This window comes from Anolis carolinensis, chromosome 5 (assembly GCF_035594765.1).
Source record: "Anolis carolinensis isolate JA03-04 chromosome 5, rAnoCar3.1.pri, whole genome shotgun sequence".
NCBI classification, from domain to species: Eukaryota; Metazoa; Chordata; class Lepidosauria; order Squamata; family Dactyloidae; genus Anolis; species Anolis carolinensis.
Genome location: NC_085845.1, coordinates 22,605,876 through 22,629,747, shown reverse-complemented (window position 1 = coordinate 22,629,747; position 23,872 = coordinate 22,605,876). Strand labels below are relative to the sequence as shown.

Genomic DNA, 23,872 nt, shown 5'->3' with positions numbered 1-23,872 from the left:
TACCTGAAGTGGATGGTTTGGAGTTGGGATGGATCCATAACCTTCCATTTTCTGAACTGTTTCACTGATCTATACCATAAAAAGGTTATAAAAAGCATTCCAAGTGTACTTTGGACAAGTGTGGATGTTACAGGCTTCAGCTTTGTAATCAGAATTTGATTTTTGATCTATTTTTATATATAACAGTTTGTTTCATAGCTGATCTTATGCCATGAAGTCCAAAGTTGTGGGTAGATTAACAAAAACAAAATAATCAATCTGGTTATTTTTACCAGTGTTTGCTGTAACTAAATACATATCATTCAATATTGGTTTAAAATGCTTCTCCCACTCTGGGACTCCATGGTTAAGCTGAAATTTAAAACCTGGTCTCTCTGAGTCCTAACTTAAAACCCAGTCCACGACACCATGGTTAGATTTCCACAACAAGCCAAGTTATTTGGTATTTTACTCATTTTTTTCAGATGGGAAGGATTATGCTAGAGTGCTACCCTCTGAAGAATTTATTCGTATTGGTGATATATGTAAGTAATAATTGCATCAAAATTTCCAAATTCGAAGGCCACTTGCATGAATAAAAATTGAACAGTACACTCTCCTTTCTATTAGCTAAATGGATAATCTGTGTTAATGGGAACCAAGATGAGATATTATCTATACTCATAAGTATTAGAAGTGGCCTCTCAAGACAGTGATTTTTGCCTTTATTTATGACATTTGAAAAAAGGTGATTCATATTATTTCACTAAAAGTTAGGCTTCTATTTAGTATCACATTGTCCACATCCATGTATTACTCTTTTTCATAATTTAGTTTCATCTTCATTTATAACTACCAGCTCTCAATCGAATGAAAGTGGTGCTACAATTTAGCATTAAGAGGGTAAATATTCTCTTTTTAGAATAACACTCTCACAAACAATGGTAGCATAATGGATCTGCAAGTGTTGGCAGAATCATTGTAATGTCTATATGGTCATGTGTTAGGTTTATGTGTTTATGTGTATTGAATGTGGTGGTGGTAGTGGTGTATCTGTAATGCACATGTTTATCAATGTGAGAGCTAAAATAAAATTCCCTAGTAGCCTTTTAAAAACAGTACATGCAGAAAGCAAATGTATGTGGTTCACCAGATTGCATTACCCATCTGTTGTACAAGAAAGCTTAGCGCTTTCTGGGTTTCTTTCCGTTATTTACTTTAATATTCTTCCTTTTGTAGAAAAAAGATTATCTTACAAACAGGATTCTCCATACTAGATATACTTTACCATTTAATCCTGTTGTTGATATCTAATTCTAATTCTATTCCTCTCTCCATCCTTAACATAATACCACTTCTCCTGGCACAGTTACATAAACATACATAGGCTTTCACTTATTATGCCAGGGATAACTGTTTGAGTGCATTTTCTTTCATTGGCTCATTTTTATTGAGATATACTCCTTGTGGGAATCTCTGGCTGATCGGAACCATTATGTCTAGGGACTTCACCCACCCTGCTTCAAGGACAGTCTAGAATATTTAAATGACCATATATTATTCTCATTCGAGGAGGTGTAAGGTCAGATCAGAGCTAACCCTCTTCCTTGACTTAAGTAGATTTGTAGCAGGCCTGATAATTAGAATGTAAGTGGCCTCGTGAAAGGAGGGAGCTTTTACAATAGATGGCTTCAGTAGAACTGTGTGGAATGTTATCTGCTTTTATAACTCTTTGCCTACTTCGATGTGGAGAAAATATCCAACTATAAACTTTGTCCTAATCACACATCCAATCCCACTGTTTATTGGGAGAAGAGTGAGCAACCTTTCCCGCAATTCTGTCAATATTTAATGCATTCTGGGGAAGACAGGACTCATTGGTGCATGACAATAGGAAAAGAGATGTATGTGTCCATTTTCCACAGGAAGGAAAACAGCAGGGATTGGGAGAAACCCAGTAAGTTCAAAGCTAAGAAATTTCCATATCACCAGGAAGAGCAAGAACCAGTGTGGCATAGTCATCTGAGTGTTGTATCAAGACTCTAGATGCCAGAATTCAAATTCCTAATAGGCTATGAAACCTGTTGGGTGACCCTGGACAAGTCGCATTATCTAAGTCTCAGAAGAAAGCAATGGCAAACCTTGTATGAACAAAGCTTGCCAAGAAAATCCTGCAATACATTCCCTGTAGGTTGCCATAAGGCAAAAACTGATTGAAGACACACAGTAACAGAGGATGGGCATATATAGAAGAAAAATGTGTAAATCCATCCCGTTTGATGACGATTGGAAGAGAAACAATATGCCTTCATATTATCAGGAGACCTAGCTTTTCTGGCTTTGTGATAACATTTTTAGAATACATAGAGTACGTGTGAATCTACTGCTTCCTACTTGCACATTTAATTCCGATAAGAAGAGACTTGTATGAATTCATCATGTGAGAGTGATGGGCTTTTCTTCTTGAACATACTGAAATGGTTTATGTGCTCATTTTTTTAAAGGGAGCCTATAAAACAGTAGACTACTTTGTGTGTGTTAATAAAAAGACACAATTCAATCTGTGTTCTGGGATACGCATTCAGACTAGTAAATAAGCAAAAATAGTATTGGTAGCATTAACATTGATTTTGTAATAAACTCCAAGACAATATATCTTCTTATATGTAAACATTATGGCTTCAATACACCTTTAGGAAAAAATGGCAAGCAATCACTAAAGTATGCAGGCTAGTTGCAGCTTTCCAATCATCATAGAGTTTTATTTATTTATTTATTTATTTATTTACAACATTTATATCCTGCCCTTCTCACGCAAAGGGACTCAGGGTGAGTTATAGAGACATAGAAATGAAAGAGGATACAACAGCCATCCAATCCAGTCCCCTGCCATTCAGGAATACACAAAGCACTCCTGACAGATAACCATACAGCCCCTACTTAAAAACCAAAGAGGATACTACAACACATGCCATGGTATCAAATTATACTGTCAGACAGCTCTTACTATCAGTAATTTCTTTTCCTCTAGTTTAAATCCATTGCTCCATGTCTTAGTCTTTGATGCAAATTAGAGTAGGAGTATTACTTTCCTTAATCTGGATGTTATATTCTCATTGATATAGACTGGAATTGCATTGGTTATTTTTGCTGCCGAATTACACAGTTGACAGTTGACCAGCTTGTGCCTATTAAGACTCCTAGATCCCTTCCACATGTCAATTCAGGTGTCCTTCGTCAAATATCTGTACATTTCATTTTCTTTCTGTTTAAGTGTAGCACCTTAAATTTCTCCCTGTTGTAAATCATTGTTATTTTTGGCCCAGCTCTCTAATCTGTTAAAGTCATTTTGAATCTCATTCCTGTCCTCTGGGGCATTATGTACCTCTCCTAATTTGGCATTATCTGCAAATTTGATAAGCTTGCCCTCTATTCCAGCAGTCAAGTCATTTATAAAAATTTAGCTTTAGCTTTTCTTTCTCCCTGTACATGCTGGCTTTAATGTTCAAAAGCTCTCTGCAAGTGATTGATTCTAACCTCTGGCAAGAGCAAACTATTCATCCTTGGGGACAGAGAAGAAAAAAATGGCCAAAAGGAAGAGGGAGAGACAGAAAAGGACAGAGGGATAGAAAGAGACAACAAGGGGTAGACATACCCACTTTTGGCTTTGTACCCATCTACTTTTGAGAAGCAATCTTTACAGATCATCCCTGCCAAAGAATAATCTAAAAAAGCTTCTGGAGTGCTGTAAAAGATCAACTAGTATCCCACAGGTTAAAAGAAAGAAGCCTATGTGACTGGGGCATTTTCTCATAGAAGTATTTGCTTGATGCTGCTCTTCCTTAACTACTAATCTACAAGATGGCTCTGGAGGAATCTACCGTGTCTCTGTACTGACATGAGTGGATTCCTCTGTCAACTCTGCGATAACAGAATTGTATTGCCAATGTAAGGTATGTATAGAAATACTGGGAGTAGGTTCTCACTCGTACACACTCTATAAAACATAAGAGTACTACATGAATTGCATCTCTGATCATTTGGGAAAAGTGTGGTTCTGCTGTTGGAAGATCGGAAATGTCTGCCTTCGAGGTCCTCATCTTGCCTTCTTTTTATCTTTATCTGTGTCCTTTTGCATTTGTATGTCTCTGTCTTATCATTGAGGCAAAGGCAAGAGAATAAAGCCTGTCCTTAATTTAACAAATTGAGAATTAATTACTTGTGGGAGTATCTTTTTGAGTCTTTCTTCTAAACTGGAGGAGATCTTTAGCTATCCACTGATTGATCGACATATTCTTCCTTCGCTGCCTTCCCTTTTGCCTCTTTGCCTTGTGTTTCCTCTCCCCTCTCCGCCATCTCTACTTTTCCAGCCCAGATCAATGTCAGTAGTTAAATGGATCAGTTATTTGAAAGCTGTCTGTTGACCTTTCTGCTGTGATTGATTGCACAGGAGTGAGGATTCCAGGCAAGGAGAAGAGTCTCGGCTGCCTGCTTTCTCTCATCACTCCCAATGGGCCGCTACAGTTTCCCACAGAGGAATAAGCGGACTGAACAGATGCGGGGCTGGAGAGTGCTCTCAAGTAACCATAATGAAGCTGAGAGCTGCTTCTAGTCTTCCTCAGTGGCCTAGAGGAATTATTTATGAAGAAGAGTCAAGCGCTGAGTGGTTTACTGGCCTTCGACATACTTCCTGGCCTGAGGTTTGGAATCAGAAAGGCACAGGAGTCCTGTGTGACAGATGCCCCAGGGTGTTGGCCAGCACTCTCCCAAAATAGAAGATAAAAGTGACAGCAGGCAGAATCAAAGGCTGCTCTTCGTCATTGCTTCCCACCCTTTCACACACACACACACACACACACAAGCAGAAATTATTTGCTTTTAATGTCATATTGTCTCCTTTCTGACAATAGTGACAACACTCAATAATCATAATCCGCAGAACAAAGTACAGGCGGTCCCCAAGTTATACACATCCAAAACAAATGACTCATAGTTACAAACAGGAGTGAGACAACAGGAAGTGAGAGAAATCTACCCCTCAGAAGGGAAATTCATTCCTGAAAGAGTTATCATGGGGAAAATGTGTCTCAACTGAAGGTTTCTCACCTTGTTTCCACAACAAGCCTAATTCCCAAAATCCAATCACAGGGACAGATAATGAGATGAAACCTTCTGATCAGGGGCACAGACAGCAAAACAAACACCACAGGGGTGTTAACTCTTCCCTATGCTATCCAAAGCTAAAAGAATATATATTTGGCAGGTCTTACACTTAAAAATGTATCTGTTCCCATTCACATACAAATTCAGCTTAAGAACAAATCTACAGAACCCATCTTGTTCGTGACTTGGGGGGACTGCCTGTATACATAATCTTCCGTCAAGAACTCTGTCCCTTGTTGTGTTTCCTTTCTGAAAGTAATTTTGTCAGGGCCTTCAATTTGATTAAAGTCTCTTGTAGACAGTTCCATGGAGAAAAGAGATTTTGACCTTTTGGGACTCTGTTGTATCTAGTTGTTAGCTTTCAAGGAGAAAACACAAAGCAAGTTGTGCATGATTACTTGGATTCTCCTCTTTTCAAAGTTTCTTTAGTGGACTCAGTAATTCACTGCATGATCACAATTTCCAATCAGTTACTTAATAAACATGTAACAACACTAAAGCATTCTAGGACACGTTGCAGCAAGGTTCCTGTGCTGAATCCATATTTTCCAATACAGCAGTTCAAATCAAGTAATAATAGAAGTTTATGGAGCTGCAGCCTGATTTCAGATTATCAGAAAAGAATATACTTCAGGTATTTCTACAGTTTCTGTAGGTAATAGAACCACTGAGCAAATATGCTTAAATGGACATTTGATGGACAGAGGCATAAAGCTAAATATAATAAATGGTAAAGGTGGAATGTGCTAATGTATGATATAAAATAGTTCCCCAACTGGAAACAAGAGGGTGAAAATTGCCTGTGTTTGTAAGTTTGTTAGTGGTTCTTTTTGTGTGCTTAAGGCTGCAGTCCTGAACATACCTAGAACATTGAACTGGCTTCACTGAACCAAGTAGAATTTACAGGTAAGTAAAGATGCACAGGGGTTGAGTACCATATTGAGAAATAGGCAGGATATTAAATAAATATAATTGTTTTGTAAGATTATTAAATGTGCTTCAATCAATTAAAATTGGTTCCAAAGAAGAGTGCCACTGCTTTTGTTCATTTGACAGCCTCTGAACATAGTAGAGAGCAGTGGAACCCATGTTGTTAGCAATTCATATTCAGCTAGCTTCCAGTAATTCACATTATGAAAGGTTGCCTTTGAAGGCCAATTGGAAGCCACAGTTAAATTGGTATATTGTGAAGCGGCATTGGACATTATGATGATGTTATTGCTACAGTGCCTACTGCACTTGTTTCCATGTAATTGTAAGGCTTGATTTAAAGTACTGGTCTTGATAATTAAAGGCCTTCATGGTTTAGGACTACAGTGCTTTAATTTTGCTTCTACATGTGGCTGTTTATTCATTAAAATCTGAAGTACAGGTACTTCTGCTAAATGATTCTTTGAGGTAAGACAGATAGATACTAGCTGCTACAAGCCTGGTCTCAGGAGGACACCTGAAACCATTGTGCTGTTCATGGTTCTTGGCCCTATCGTATATATTATTTGTGGTAGCTTTAAACACTTTTATATGTATTTTAAAGGGGTTTACATCTACTTTTCATATAAGCCAGTTGTTGTATGATAGTGTGCGTATTAATTTGAGGTAAATATTAATCCCACCTATTTATGGAAATATTAATTATTACAGCCTGGTGCTGTTTAAACTATATTCTGATGTCATGCAAGAAGAAATTTGGCATATTATTACTACGTTTTTTGTTTTTTTAATGTCAGGAGCAACCTGAGAAACTGCAAGTCACTTCTGGTTTGAGATAATTGGCTGTCTGCAAGGACTTTACCCAGCGGACGCCTGGATGTTTTGTGTTTTTTTTGTATTTTACCATTATTTGGGAGGCTTCTCTCATGTCCCCACATGAGGAGCTAGAACTGACAGACAGGAGCTCACCCCACTCCCCAATTTGAACCACCAACCTTTCAGTCAGCAGTCATGCTGGCACAAGGGTTTAACCCATTGTGCCACCAAGGACTCAATTATTACTAAGTGCAACTATAACAATATATATCAACCTTTAACCATGATTTTGTGCCAGAATGCGATGATACTGTGACAAACTTTAAATCTCAAGATCCCATAGGATGGAACTATGACAGCTAAAGTGGCATCAGACTGCTATAATTCTGCAGTGTGGGTGGGAGATTGGATAAGTTCACCCAGAGCATGTATACACTATGAAATCTTAGGAGTTGTAGTTTTATATAGTCTGCCAAATAGTCCTGATGCCTCACTAAGCTATGACTCCATAATTCCATAGCATTGACCCATATCATTTAAAGTGGTGTCAAGCTGCATTAATTCTACAGTGTAGACACATCCCCTGTGAGTTTCCATGGCCGAGTGGGAATTTGCATCCTTGTGCCCCAAAGTCCTAGACCAACGTTCAAACCAGTATACTACACTGGCTCTATAAATTTGACATCTCCTTTGAAAACTGCTGCAAGACAGCAGTAAAATGTAAAGTTTATCTAAAGTATCTTCTGTTTTTGCAGATGCAGTTCAGCAAAGACCACATGAATGTTACTTTCTTCTAAATTATTAAATGGATTTCTTTGAACAATGCCATTTTAAAATAGCTTAAATGTTTTATTTAGTAGTTGAAGGTAAGAAGGACTATTAATGTTATCTGATATTTGATTTGTTTATTTTCCCCTATGTTTCTCTTTTGGTTGGTCATGTATTGTGTTACAGTTAAAAAAAATAAAAATAACCGAGATTCTCCTGGCTTTACATAGGAATAGAGCCATAAACATTTTTAAACTCTTGTTTTGAATCTTTAATGAAAAGTACAAAGCAATGATATATTATTTTGTATTTTTCATAAGATTCAAAATAAAGGGCTTTTAAAAATGTTCATGGCTGCACCTTTCCTCAAGCCTCTGAGAATTAACCCCCCTCCAGCTCCCTTTTATGATCATGTTTCTAGTTCAGGGTTTTGAAGAAACTCTTGGGCAACAACAAATGTTGTTGTTTGTGTTTTAAGAACTACAGAATATTCCCTACAGCTCCTGTTGCTCTGTCTCCATTATGGGAGAGAAAACGATACAAAATCTAAATTGAAAGAACTTCTGATTTCACTGAAATATGTGAAACTTGATTTAAGGTTTTTTTTTTACTGTTAACACATGTAGGATAGAAAAAAATTATACTTAGAGACCATTTTTTCCCATTTAAAACACCTGTATGCAATAGAAGATCAGATATATTTGTTTGTTTTTTAAACTACACTACACAATTATTTTTAGTGCTTAATATAGTACAAAATGGCAGGATGAGGAATTGCTAAAGTAGTCCCATCTATTCTAATCCTAGTGCTTCAGGGGCACTTTCTACTAATGAAGAAGAGTATAATAGCCAGTGTTCCACTTAGATTAGTAATAGAACTGACCTAAAACAAAAGTGTAAATCAGCAGAATGAACCATGGAATCATTCCATGGAGAAAGAATTGGGAAAGAACAGACACATTTCACGTTTTAATGGAGTGTTAATATACTTTAGAAACGTACAGGACCTGATTATTACTTCAAATGGTTTAAGAGTAAACAAAGAAATGCTATCTAATCAGCTAATCTCACTAATTAGAATCTTCCCAGCTCCTTCTATTTAAACAGATCTAAATTTTCTCCTTAGCAAATGACAGGACTGTCTTATTATTTGTTTTTATTTTTTACTTTCATACACACACACACACATATACACATACACACCTATACCTACTTCATCCACTTTTATTTTTCAGAGTGCCAGGCATTCATACATTGTTTGTCCCAGTGTCTGCTTTTCACTTAAACTCATGACTCAGGATCAGAATTCATAACCACCTTAACCTGAATCTTAACCTAAACTAACAAAATGAATTGCAACAAGGAGAAATGTAAGATACTACACTTAGGCAGAAAAAATGAAATGCACAGATACAGGATGGGGGACGCCTGACTTGACAACAGTACATATGAAGAAGACCTTGGAGACTTAATAAACTACAAGTTGAACATGAGCGAACAATGTGATGCAGCAGCTAAAAAAGCTAATGGAATCTTGGGCGACATCAAAAGAAGTATAGTGTCTAGATCAAAGGAAGTCATGGTGCCTCTCTATTCTGCTTTGATCAGACCTCACCAGGAATACTATGTCCAATTCTAGGCACCACAGTTCAAGAGAGAGATTGATAATCTGGAACGTGTCCAGAGGAGGGCAACTAAAATGATCAAATGTCTGGAGACCATGCCCAATGAGGAGCGTCTTAAAGAGCTAAGTATGTTTAGCCTGCAGAAGAGAAGGTTGAGAGGAGACATGATCACCATGTATAAATATTGGAAAGGATGGCCATCTGCCAGGGGTAATTTGATTTTTTTCCCTGCATGGCAGGGGGTTGGCCTAGATGGCCCATACAATTTCTTCCAACTCTAGGATTCTGTTATTATCTTCCTGAGGAGCCCATACCCTCGGGTGACACTTGTCAAAGTTACTTTTACATCTGAAAATCAACTTTGGTCTCTGACTTTAAAAGAGTCTTTCAAAGACTTCCCCATGAGGCTACATTTGAACTTTTTAGCTGAAACTTTAGCTGAATATTTTAGCTGAGGTAGGGGAATCATGGTAAGATCATGCTAGAAAGGATTTTCTTTCATCTATGGTATGGACCTAGGGCCATTCAGTGCAACTGAAAAATAGAAAATTGAGATGAGACAATTCATTGTTGAACTATGAAACTGACTTCTTCAAAATGTGATAGCCACCAACATAGATGGCTTGAAAAGGCTTGAAAAGGAAATAACCTATTCATGGGGGATACATCTATTGATGTCAGCTAGCTGTAATATCTATATATCACCTATGCAAATAAACCAAGATAGCTCTTGAATAACACTTGGCAAAACAGCAACAGGAGAGGGCTATTACACTTGTGAACTTCTTATAAGCTTCTGATTGGGAATTGTGAGAAACAGCATGGTGGTAACAAGCAGAGAGCATCTTATGTAGTCATGCCTCAGTTCATATCACTTGCTCTTTTCATTCTCTTATCTTGTGGATCAAGGCAGCTCATAACGTAAGGGTGGGAACTTTGCAGGAATTCAGACACTGAATTATTACTCTTGCCTTTTTTCACCATTGACTAGCCAGATAGAGTTGCTGAAAGTTGATGTTTAATAACATCTGGAGTAGGTGGGCAAAGTGTATTCCCTCAGACCACAGGAACCCAGGCTCCACTTTTTACCCCTGAAGCTCTCACAAAGCTTTCCCAACTCCCCTTTTTTAAAAAAGGCAAATTATATGTAATATCCCCATATGCACAGAAACATGAAATATTCCTCACAAACGAAACGGAACTCCATACTACTCAAATACACATTTTCTTCTGTAGCCACTTTCAAAATGGTGACAGGGAAAAAAAAACACTGTCAGTTCCCAACCATTTTGTAAAGGTCAACATGGAGACAGAAGTGAAGGTGAGTTTTTCTCGCTTTGTATGAGAGTGACTGCAAAAGAAAACAGATGCCCTTGATGGATGGCTAGCCTGGAACTCATGCAGTTCTGTAATCCTGATGTAGAGAACTGCACTGTTATCATCCCTGCCTAAGATTGCCAGGTTAGAACCCTTCCAGACTCTGAGATTTCAGGATCAAAACATGAGTTGTAGGGACAAATCCTTAGCAAGTGGGTTCTGGTGATGTTTCAGTAGTAATTTAACAAGGGGAAATCCTTGATGAGGTTGTCACCCCAGGCTTCAGAAGCTTCAAGGATAGCAAACATGACCAAATGTTTCTTAGATCAAAAGTGAGGTTTATTTTACGATTACAAAAAAGCAAAAAGGAAAAAAAATATGCATGTGGGCAAAAGCCTATCCATTATAGAAGAGACAAATTGTGTTTTTTAGAACAATAGTTTTATACTTTACTTTATTTCTACCAGCTAGCATCCTAATTGCATGATCCTTCTAGCCAATGAGAAGTGTACATTTCTCTCTTTCTGATTTGTCTGGCCAGGAGGGCATGTTTGATCACATCATTTCCTGCTCTTTAAATATAGACATTTTGGGCAAAAAGCAGGTATCAGTCATGCAGTAGCCACTATTTGGGTCCCAGGGAGAAGGAGGACAGCGTTCATTGCATTACTCAGCAATTTCTGCACAATGGTGTTTTGAAGAGAAAATGAAAAGTGATTTCTGTCTCACAAGGTTAAGCATCATGCATTACTTATCTCCTACAGTTGTATATAATATGTCATTCACATTTTTAAAAACCAAGTGTTGTAAATGAAAAATTATATGCACACAATTCCAAGGCAGTGCTGTTTCCTTCAGAAACAGTGTCAAGTGTCCAGGCCTTAACACTCAGCGGCAAAACTACAGATCTGTCTTCTAATGGAATGGGATGAATTTTATAGGCAAATGCTGACGGTAGACTTTTTTTCTTAAATAAACAGTTGCAGGAACCTTTGTATTTCATTGCGTCCCTGAAATGTGTTTAGCAAGTAGCAGGGCTGCAATTCTTCTTTCATTTTTTCCTCAAATGAAGCAACAGGTAATTGCAGCAATTTTCTTCTTGCTGTGTGAAAGTCTTCCAGAAAATACATTTTTAGCAATTCCAGACTGTTGGTAATGACATAATCCTGGTAGCAGTCCATATTTGGCCTGCCTGTGTGCTGATGCTGGACCTACATGCACTTCCAACATGTATTTATCCTATTGATCAAATCATCTATCTTAACACTGTTATTATCCTAATGGGGTACACTGACTTACATGGGGAAAAGTTACTACCTAGACTAGATGGGAGGAGACCCCAGAGAGGAAGAGATGCCAGGATATCGAGGCGACAGAAAAACGAAGAGATCATTTCTAAACAGAATTTCACTGTGCTTGAAAGTTATCTTATTAATTACATAGCCACGAAGATATATTTATCCTGCTTAGTCTGTCTCACATTGGTATCTCCTAAAAGCGACAGACATTATTAGCTCTTCATGGACTGAAACTATTCTGTCCCAAAATCTCTTATATCTGATAGAGAATGCTCCTCTTAAACTTATCAGAGTAAATTGTCAGTGCTGGTAAACAATATCTCAGAGCTATTTTTTCTTTTTCTTGTGATAGATTTTTTCCCAAATAAAATCCCTAAGAAAAGCAATAGAAAGGGCCAAAGAAATCATTGTCCCATCCTTTCCCAAAATTACCTGTGTTTAATTGCGAGAAACCAATTGATGATTCACATTGCTAGATTAAATGATGATTAAATTTCATGGATCGGTGTCTGGTGTGTTCAAGACATCAGAACACCTCCATGCCATGAGTTTCATAAGCAAGGTTGAGGAATGGATATATCTGGAGCCCTACATAGAAAAGAGCCTGATAACATGAACTGGCTCAGACTGGAAGATCTGAAGGCTGGATGGAGGAACTTTTGAGAGCTGAGGGGGTGGGGTTTTGAGGATTGAAACTGAGAAGTTGCCTGTGTTTTCCCCATTCATAACTTTGCGTAGTAACCTAGCATTAAGGAAATTTCCAAGTTTTCCTTGTGTGTGAATTTAACTGCTACCAAGGTTCTGCAATTATCACATCAACAGGGATTTGTAAAAATTGAACCAATGACAAATGATCTTTTTTCTTCCCACAGCATAATTTCCTACAGAATAAGCAACTTTGCTTCTGATAATGAACTGTTTAGTCTACAAATATATATATATTACACACACACACACATACATACACACACACACATACACACATGTCAGAACCCTGCTACTAGAGCCTGGATGTGGCTCTGAGTTTCAGGGTCACTGACATTGATAAGACACCTGCGTCCCAGGACTCGGAGGAGAAACGGCTGATGGACTTGGCGGGGAATTTGCGCGGGGTTTTACTGAGCGGGAAGAGACTGTTCAAATGAGGGGGAGGGTATATAAAGGAGGGTTGGCCGGAGCCTCCCATTCTTGGCTTTTCTGATGTTCATGTTTCCTACAGTAAAAGTTCCTGGTGATACCACAGAGAGTCTCGTGTGTTCATTCAGGAGCGGCTGTGGTGAGCTGACACTAAGCCAAGAATACGGACACCATCCCGCTGTAGCGGTGAGGTGTAACATGCAAGTGGAGGATGAAGAGCTCTTGGGCGCCGGAGGAGGAAGGTCGGAAAGGGCCACTCCCGAGACGGACGCTGAGTTCCACCAGCTGGCGGCCCTGGCGTCATCCACCGCTTATGCCCAGCCAAATGGGGTAACCCAGAGGCGCGGAGTGGTGCGGGGAGATAGCACCGGAGGAGAGGAAGGTTCACCTTCCCCAGGCCCGCAAAAGATGGTGTTTCTGGAGGAGAGGATGTCGGCGATGGAGACCACCCTGGCAGTGATGTCGAGGGCGATGGAGCGCCTGGCGGTTTTGGCGGAGCCGGAGCGAGGAAGGGAACTCCGGGCTAGCTCAATGTGGGACGTGAGCATGGGAAGCAGCCAGGGCTTTGCAGACCTCCCAGCACCGAAGGGAAGGGAAATGCGAAAGGAGCCCGGTGCCCGGCCCAAGATCCAAACGAGCCTGACGCGGGTGGAGGAGAGTGACGACGAAGGGGAAAAGCCTCCGAGAATCCCGGCTACGCTCCCAACTGAGACCCTGGTGCCCCTGGCGAATGCCGGGCGTGGCACAGGACAAAGGGAAGCAGCAGCGGGGCCCACTGGCCCGCAAGGGGGCTTGCGACGGGCGGAGAATTGGGGATTGCCACCACAGGGACCCCTACCGAGACGAGAGGAACTAAGGATCGAGTTTGGGGGAGAGTCCTCTGAACTGGATTTTTTCCTGACCACGGTGAGGGGCTATATGGAGGACAATGCCCACACTTTTAGAACGGAATCCAGCCGGGTACGGGCCATTGGTGCAGTGTTGAAGAGGGGAGCGGCCAGCTGGTACGTTCAACTACACGCGCGGCGCGACCCATGTCTGGGGTCACTCCGACGCTTTATGGGGGCCCTGGAGACCCGTTTCCGAGATCCACTGGAGCAGATCCGGGCGAGGGAGGAGTTGAAGACCGTCTCCCAGGGGCAGAGGTCGGTATCTGAGTATGCGGAGGAGTTCCAATGCCTCGCTGAAAAGGTGCCGGAATGGTCTGCAGTGACAAAGATAGAACTCTTCAAAGAGGGGCTCAGGCGGGAGATCCTCTCCTGGGCGGTGCATCGTGATGAGCCTGACACACTGCGCGGATGGATTCAGCTGGCGGGGCGCATCGAGACATCGCTGGCCCAGGCGAGGAGGCACCGAGGAGGGCTACAGCAGCGGCCGCAGATGAAAGAGGGGAGCCGGAAGGAGGGATCAACCCCAGCCGGGAGGAGAACGGAGCCGACAGGGAACGTGAGCACCAGCAGGAGGGGCTGCTTCGTGTGCGGCCGTTTGGGCCACAGGGCTGCCGAGTGCTGGCAGAGAAAAGGGGAAGGCGGAGGCCCGCCCAAACCAAGAGCCGTGGCAGGGAAACGCGCCGAGGAAGAACCACCGATGAGGCACCACTCGGGGGGGTTGGTAAGTCAGGACAAAGCCATGATAGTGGTCCCCATTCAGCTGGAAAGTGGCAGCAAACAAGCAACCTGCAAAGCATTTGTGGATTGTGGATGTTCCAGGAACATCATCTCCCCTGAATTAGCCGAGGGATTGGGATGCGAAAGAACGAACCTAGAATCCCCAATAGCTTTTTCGCAGTTGGACGGATCCACAGCATCGGGATCATTAGCTAAGTACAGTGCCGAAGATGTAAAGTGTAAGATAGGGAGTTGGAAAGGAAAGGTGTCATTTGTGATATCACAAATAGCCAGCTATAATGTTATACTAGGCATGCCATGGCTGGGGCAGGCCAACCCGCAAATCAACTGGGAGGATAAGAGCATGATCTTCAGGATGAAGTTGGAAGGAGGGAGCCAGGAAGTGGAAAGGGAGCCGGGGAAAAGGGGGGAGGAAGACTCTATCAGGATAGCAGAACTGGCAGATAAATTACCCCCAGAGTATCGGGATTTTGTGGACGTATTTGATGAGAAGGAAGCAGACAGTTTCCCACCGAAGCGGAGAGTTGAAGTGAAGATAGAGCTAGTCCCAGGAGCAGAGCTTCCTAAGGCAAAAATATACCCAATGTCGGCTAGGGAAAAGGAGGAACTGAGAAAATACATTGATAAAAACCTAGCGAGGGGTTTCATAGAGCCTTCAAATTCCCCTCTAGGGGCGCCTGTGTTGTTCAGGCGCAAAAAGGACCAAACGCTGAGGCTCTGCATTGACTACAGGGGCCTGAATGCAATCAGTTCTGGAAATAAATACCCCCTACCTTTAGTGAAGGACTTGATCGCCCAGTTATCGGAGGGACAGATATTCACTAAATTGGACTTAATTGAAGCGTACCATAAATTGCAGATTAAACCAGAGGACAGGTGGAAGACGGCCTTCTCCTGTGCATTCGGATTATTCAATTATCGTGTGCTCCCTTTCGGTTTGTGCGGCGGAGGCGCCGCGTTCATGCAATTAATCAACGAAGTGTTGCATCCATTGTTGTACAAGGGAGTCTTTGTTTTTTTAGATGACATATTGTTAGTATCTCGGACTAAGGAGCAACACATAGAACTAGTCAGGGAAGTCCTGCAAAAGTTGAGAGAAGCAAAACTGTATGCGAAGCTTGCCAAGTGCGAGTTCAATAAAGACCAGATAGACTTTCTGGGGTATAGGATTTCCTCCCAGGGAGTGGCGATGGACCCTGCGAAGGTAGAAGACGTGAGGGGGTGGGAAGCCCCCAAAACACGGAAGCAGCTGCAATCCTTCCTAGGGTTCGCAAACTTCTATAGAACATTTATCAAGGACTTTGCGCGCCTCACTTTGCCATTAACGGATTTGTTAAAGACTAAAGGTAGGGGAGAAACAGCCAAAGTGAAGGCCCCAGGGGCCAAACTGACCTGGACAATAGAATGCCAGGAAGCTTTCGAAGCCCTTAAAAAGCGTTTTACTGAGGAGCCTGTCCTACAGCACCCTGATATGTCTAAAGCCTTTGTATTACATTGCGATGCGTCAGACCGGGCATATGGGGCAGTTCTGCTACAGAAAGACGAGGGGGGGAACCTGAAGCCATGTGGCTATCTGTCAAAAAAGTTTAGCGATACAGAAAAAAACTGGCCGATTTGGGAGAGAGAAGCCTTAGCGATTCTAAAAGCACTAGAGTGCTGGAGACACTTTCTGGAAGGAAGTGGAACACCGTTTGAGGTGTGGACTGACCATAGAAATTTACAGTATCTAAGATCCCCTCGTAAACTATCAGCGAAGCAAATTAGATGGGCCCAATATTTCAGCCGTTTTGATTTCAGACTCAGATTCTTCCAGGGGAAACATAATATACTCGCTGACGCTCTCTCTCGGATGCCTCAGCACGGGGGAGGAATTCAGGAATCTGAAGGGAGTATCTTTCTTGATAAGCAATGGGGCCTGGCAGTACTAACTCGAGCACAAGCGGCCAAAGAAAACAAACGTACTGCCATTTCCACGGGGGGAGGAGAAATATGGGAGGAAGAGTTGAAGCGAGCGTATGGAATGGACAAATGGTTACAAACAAACAAAGAAAAGGGAGAATTGTGTGGGGATTTGGTGTTTGTAAATAAGAAATTGTATATTCCTGAATGTTTAAGACGAGAAATGTTAAGGAAGTACCATGATAACAAGGGTGCGGGTCATCTAGGCCCCACCAGGACTATTAAACTGTTGGCCAAACAATGCTGGTGGCCCGGAATGAGGAAAGACGCCAGGGGATACGTCACGCAGTGTGAATTATGTGCAGAGGGAAAAACACCACCGGGGAAGCCCCAGGGGCTATTGCAGAAGGTGGTGGAGCCCATGAGGCCATGGGAATGCGTAGCCATGGATTTTGTAGGCGAACTACCCCCCAGCAGAGGCCACAGATACATTTGGACAATATTGGACCTATTCTCAAAACAGGCACACTTTGTGGCTCTGCCAAAACTCCCTTCAGCTGAAAAACTTGCTGATTTGTATGTGAAGCATGTATATCGCCTACATGGGTGTCCCGACAAGATAATTAGTGACCGGGGAGTCCAATTTACTGCAAAATTTTGGGGAAAATTCTTACAGCTGTTAGGAGCAGAAAGGAACCTGAGCTCGGCCTTTCATCCCGCGACCAACGGGGGGGTCGAACGTACCCAACAGACACTGTGCCAATTCTTAAGGATGTACACCAATTATAGACAGGATGATTGGGCGGACCTTCTTCCGTTTGCTGAGATGGCTTTTAACGGGGCCGTACATTCGGCCACAGGTCGTGCCCCATTCGAAATAGTATACGGACAGGAGGTGGCACCTTTCCCCAGGCTACCCGAGTGGAAGGAAGGGGAGGGCCAGACCGACGAGGAATGGCCGGCCAAAATCAAGCAAGGGTGGCAAACCGTGGTAGAGGCATTGCGGGAAACACAAAAGAAGTACAAGCTCTTTGCGGATCGTAGGCGCCGAGAGGGGGACAAATTGGGCGAAGGAGATCTGGTTTGGCTGAGCACAAAAAACCTGAAATTGGGGTTCCCATCCAAGAAATTGGCTCCACGCTATATAGGGCCATTCAGGGTAGCAAAAAGAATAAACGAAGTGACCTATGAGCTGAGGCTACCAAAGGACCTAGGAAAGGTACACCCGGTATTCCATTGCAGCCTGTTAAAAAAGTATAAAGGAACTCTGGACAGCGGAGAACAATAGTTGTGTTTAATCTTTTCCTTCCAGGACGAAGGGGAGGAGGACGCCATGTCAGAACCCTGCTACTAGAGCCTGGATGTGGCTCTGAGTTTCAGGGTCACTGACATTGATAAGACACCTGCGTCCCAGGACTCGGAGGAGAAACGGCTGATGGACTTGGCGGGGAATTTGCGCGGGGTTTTACTGAGCGGGAAGAGACTGTTCAAATGAGGGGGAGGGTATATAAAGGAGGGTTGGCCGGAGCCTCCCATTCTTGGCTTTTCTGATGTTCATGTTTCCTACAGTAAAAGTTCCTGGTGATACCACAGAGAGTCTCGTGTGTTCATTCAGGAGCGGCTGTGGTGAGCTGACACACACACACACACACATACACACACACACACATACATACAGAGCTTGGAGCATTTTTAAGAAGTGTGTTAGGTGTTGTTCATGATTTTATTGTCCCCATGCTGGTATTAAATAACGTTATGCATTGCTTTATGAGGAACCCTTTTAAAAACTTGTTCCCTTTATAAAATGTACATACAACTAAAATATGGCACAAAGTGCCCCCAAATACCTTGAAATCATTTTAGAAGTATGAAATAAACATTACTTGTTGCACTTTATAGAAAATACGATTGCCAGTCTATATTACTCTGCAAAAGGAATAGTGTTATATCCTTGTTGTCCCAATAAGTAATGTGTTACAGTTCAGAATAAAAGCACTCAGAGGTAAAATGCTAACCAGACCAACATGTTCCAGAATGTATTTTTGCAATTTTTCTGAACTGAATTTTTCTGAAACCCCCCAAAAAACCCCACATAATGAAATCAGTCTCACAATTCAGTTAAGGAGTGTTAAATCAATTTTGATTATTAAGAAAAAATGCATTTTATAGACATAATGTTTCAGTGAGATGCCAAAAGATTACCAAACGGTAGACTCCTGTTACACTGTTGAAGAAATTAAGCGAGTCATTTGTTATAAGGTGACATTTTTGTTGTTCTATTATGAATTTGAAATGTTAAATAAAGATAAAAATATTCTACCTAAAGTAATATGACATTGCTGTATATTAAACATGGCTCACAGAAACATGTGTTACCATATATACCGAAGATAAGCCGAGTTTTTCAGCCCTTTTTATGAGCTGAAAAGGCCTCCCCCGGCTTATAATCGGGTCAAGATCAAGCCAGCCTCCCTCGCTCTAAACCAAGGGAATGTTTTGAAAAGGGAACGAAGCCCTTGCAAGTCAGGAAGTATACCCATTAATCTTATAAAAGCATTTCCCCCTGAAATATTTGTTAATCAGATACATAGGCATCTCCCCCTGCAAGCCTTTGCAATCCCTATGTACCTTTATATTTGTAGCTAGCTATCTATGCACATTAAGTTTATATTTGTATTTCCACCTCATATGTTTGCAAGTCTTTGCAAATCCCATATACATATAGATATCTAGAGATTTCCATGTACCTGTATGTCTGTATCTATGTGTATACATTATTTTATATATGAATTTTCACCTCACATGTTTGCAAGTCTTTGCAAATCCTATACAGATATAATTATCTATATATAGATGTCTAGATAGATATATATGAATATAGGGCTTGCAGATATTGCAGGGGAAACGCACACACCCACACACATATAGAGATTTCTAGATAGATATAAACATAAATATATAGGGCTTGAAAATATTGCAGGAGGGAAATGCACATATATAGAGAGGATTTGCAAATGTTTCAGGGGAAATGCATATGTGAAATTAATATATATAATTATAGATGTATATCTAGCTCTGCATTGTTTATGTAGGCATTGAATGTTTGCCTGTTACTATGTTGGAAGCTGGCCTGAGTCCCCATGGGAAGATAGGGCAGCGTACAAATGAAGTTTTTATTTTTATTATTATTATCATCGTCATCATCATCATTATCATCGAGTTATTGTTAATACCATATTGTTTTTGTTGACCCTACTTTTCCACTTACAGAGCTAGTTTACTGTTTTTCTTTGAAATACAATAAATATTCAAAAACCTTTAACCTACTGATGCCTCAATATAATTTCACTGGGATCTATTTTCATTTTGAAATTTACCACTAGCTACTGCATTTCCCACCCTCATCTTATACTCGAGTCAATACGTTTCCCCAGTTTTTTGTGGTAACATTAGGTGCCTCAGCTTATATTCAGGTTGGCTTATACTCAAGTATATACGGTAAATGGTTTTGGGTAAGGGGAGTAGTCAACGGGACCAGTTTGTACAATGTACTCTTCCTCTTCCTGATCATAGGAATCATTTTCCTTAAATATTCATATCAGAACAACAAAATGGTTCCAGTTAAGCAACCCTGAGTTTGCAAGACTTGAGTAGGGCTACTGATTTAGAGGTTTCTCATTCATAGGGTTATCATAAGTCAAAGTCATTTAAGAATTTAATGGGAGAGCATTAGAGGCCATTTTTAGTACATATCTTTCTGGCCTTTGCATGAATGCACATATCCATTGATATTAGCAAGCTGTATTGAAATAAAGGAATGCCTGCCTAAGACTACCATAAAGTTGTGCTGGAGGACCTAGAGAAATGCCTAGAAAAACCATATTTTGTCAGAAGTGGAAAATTGAATTGTATGGCTTCAGAGGTCATACTGTAATTGGAATTGTTTCCTATTACTTTAAATACTACATATCATTAGCACAGTGCTTCTCAACCTGTGTGTTGCCAGATGTTTTGGCCTTCAACTCCAAGAAATCCCAACAGCTGGTAAACTGGCTGTGATTTTTGGGAGTTGTAGGCCAAAACACTCGGAGACCCACAGGTTGAGAATCCCTGCATTAGCATGTTACTCTTAATAAATAGAAGGTTTTTATTATATGAAATATACACCAAATTAACTCAAACATTACTTTACATTTCATACCAAATTTTCCACGATCTAAAGTTGTGTTAATTTTATCTGCATTCTATGCAATTACATTGTATAGTAGTGTCCTGTAATAAGACAAATGAAATTCAAAAAGAAAGGATATGTAGACACACAATCTCCTTGCATGGAGTGCCAGTAGAATATATCTGTATCAGGCATAGCTGGTACACTTGATATCATATGGGTTGACTACATTCATCAGCACGCTGGGAACTCCATGACTAAGGAGTGTTGTGCATCTCCATGGGGAAGAAGTAAATGATGAATAATTATTTTTGTCGTTCTTCACAGTGTGGAAATATGAAAGGAAATTAAAACACTGTGCTTAGATATTCATCTGCTCATCACTGTGCTGTCCTTTCTTTGACAAAAAGGGAAAGTGGGGCAAACTAGAGAGAATTAACATTTTAATTTAACCTCCTTCATACTGCCTGGGTATCATCGCTATTCCAGAACATTTTAAAATAAATGCAGGTCACACACTCTTGGATACTTGATAAAGTTTCCCAGTGAATGTTGAGTACATAATTTATGTTATATCATCCTGAAATGTGCCTCCTGCCATGAGTTATTTCTTTGCAAATGCCAAATCAAATGTTTAAAAGAAAGTTGCAGATGAAATGTAAATGAAGGTAGAATATAATATAGATATAATTTAGACGGGAAGATGTTTACGAGTGTCAGCGCTGACCTGCAGGTCTAAATGACATTGATTTGAGAACTTTAAGGTAGAGTTAATGGATTCATGACTTGCTAAAGCCAAGAGGTTTCTGGAAATTGTGTAGGTTGCAGCAAAGATTCTTATAAGCAAGTCAAATTATGTTACTGATCATATACTCATTTATTTTTCTTTCCTGGAGCTAATTAATAACAACACCTTGTACTTTGTTTCTACTGCTGGAATTATAATTATAAGTCTATCAATTATTTTTCACTTTTGATTTTCAAGTTAGAATAGCGATTTCTCCTCTGCCTCAAAGCCACTTTCTGTGAATATGCATCTTATAAAAAATACCATGTGTTTTTTTCAAGTCAGAATACTAACATCCTTCCCCCTCCCCAAAAATACTCACTGTTTGTGAATACTCATCTTTCATATTCCATCTGATGATATTGTTTTCTCTTTGTATTGCTGTTTTGGTGCAATCTTTCTTCTCTAATTGCTGCTCCTTTGCCTTTTCTTTACCAGTCTCATGAGTAATCACATCCAATAACAACTGATAATGCAGTGATGGCATAGCACCTCTTGCCGTTGTGTGCCTTCAAGTTGTTTATAGCTTATGGTGACTCTTAAGGGGAAATGCTCATTGAGATTTGATCATTGGGTTCACAGGGAGTATCCCATTGCCTTCTTCTGAGGCTGGAAGTGTATGACTTGCCCAAGATCACTCATTGGATTTCCATGGCCAAGCAGGGATTCAAATCCTGGTCTCCAGAATAATAACCCAATGGTGCAAAATATTTCCCCTTTATTTCACCCTGATTATATCACAAAGGGAAAAGTTTGCCATTTTTTTAAAGGTATGACTCAACGAATGAGGGAATTACACAGTGAAAATCATGTGACAATTACTGAAATCTAACCCAAAGGGACAATGTTAGTAAATCCTCAATTACTTTGTAGATCAGTGTGGACCAACCTGCGGTCCGCAGGCCGCATGCGGCCCACCAAATCATTTTTGTTGGCCCTTGCCCTTCTTACAGGAAAAATATTTAAATTTAACATTTGGAAAAAGATCATTTACCCTTCTTACTGCTTTAAGTTTTTGAATGCAATATGTAATTCATTTTCTTTCTGGAATGTCTCTGGCCCTCACGTTCCTATACTAAAGTTTTATTGGCCCTTGAGTAATTAAAGGTTGGACCACACTGTTGTAGATAATTAGTAACACTATTGGGAATGGGGGGATCTTTCAGGAAAGAGCCCCCTTATTCTCAAAATGTTCCCATTTTAGCCAATTCTTGTTGTCGATGCAGTGACAATAGTATGTTGTATGACTTTTCTGGCATGGAGTTCTATCACAACATCAAAATGCTTAAACAATTTTGCTCTTACTTGGTTTTGCTTGTTGGTTTAAGGAGGCAATGACATGTATTGCTCTGAGCAGAATGCATATTGAATCCAGTGCAACCACAGTATCCATTTAATGTTACAAACTTTTACCTTAATTCTATACTATTATGTTAATAATAAGCTACAGGCATACTACTCTAATTGCTGTATGCATTCCTTACCAGATTCGTCAGGTCAGCATTTGGCTCAATCTGTTAAATGCGGAAGTGTCTTACAAAAATCACTGCTCATTTTTTGCTTGCTGCTAAGTAAGACATGCCAAAAGAGGAAACATCCTGAAGCCATGAAATATGGCTCAAAGGTCACTGCGTAGAAGGCAGATAATACAGTGGAGGAGACAACTCTAATCTCTTGGTACTGTGATGAATATGTTGACAAGCATTGAACTTTTAATAATTAATTGTATAAAAAACAAAGCTTTGTTAATAATTTAAGACCTACTAATGTAGGGTGCTATGGCTATTTGAATATAGCACTTTCTGCTGAGCTTTGTGTGTGATAATTTTAAGCCAGCGAACTCTGAGCACCATTTCTGAGTGATAGGGTTTGCTCATTCTACCATTAGCTGAGAATAGACCACCTCTCATAGCTATAACAGCTTGAAGATCAGGGTAATGATTTTTTTTAAATGCAAGGGTAATCAGAATCATAATGGGTGTCACATGACTAGCTATTTTAGAAGTCAGTTGCACAGGCTGTTCTGTTTTAGTTAATTTTATGAGAAAACTGTTTTGCAATTTTGTTGTTTTGAAGAAGCAAAACACATGTAATATTTTATTTGTGGTTAAAACTTCTGGGCACTGCTTGGTTTCTCTTTACTAGCTTATCCATTTTGTAGTAAATGAATGGATACAGTCACTTCTGTTTCTGTCAAAATGCCAAATATGTTTCCTGATACTTACATTAGGAAATTCCTTGAATACTGGAACTACCAAAGCACCCATTTAGTGGTCCAACCCATTTGGCAAGTTAAGCAAGATTGCTATTTTTGTAATGGCACACTGCTGCTCTTAGATAAACAAAGATTGACA

At 40.5% G+C, this 23,872-nt stretch overlaps 1 protein-coding gene across 6 annotated transcripts in view; it reads left to right on the top strand.

The window, feature by feature from the left end:
- The window catches only part of unc5c (unc-5 netrin receptor C), a 369,639-nt gene that overhangs the window by 68,263 nt on the left and 277,504 nt on the right, over positions 1–23,872 (top strand). For 4 of the 6 annotated variants that reach the window (XM_062982202.1, XM_062982201.1, XM_062982199.1 and 1 more), the window contains exon 2: positions 465–524. The exons of the other annotated variants lie outside the window; for them this stretch is intronic. In XM_062982202.1, coding sequence (XP_062838272.1) covers positions 465–524 — 60 coding nt within the window. The remainder of the gene's footprint in view (positions 1–464; positions 525–23,872) is intronic. 6 annotated transcript variants of the gene reach the window in all.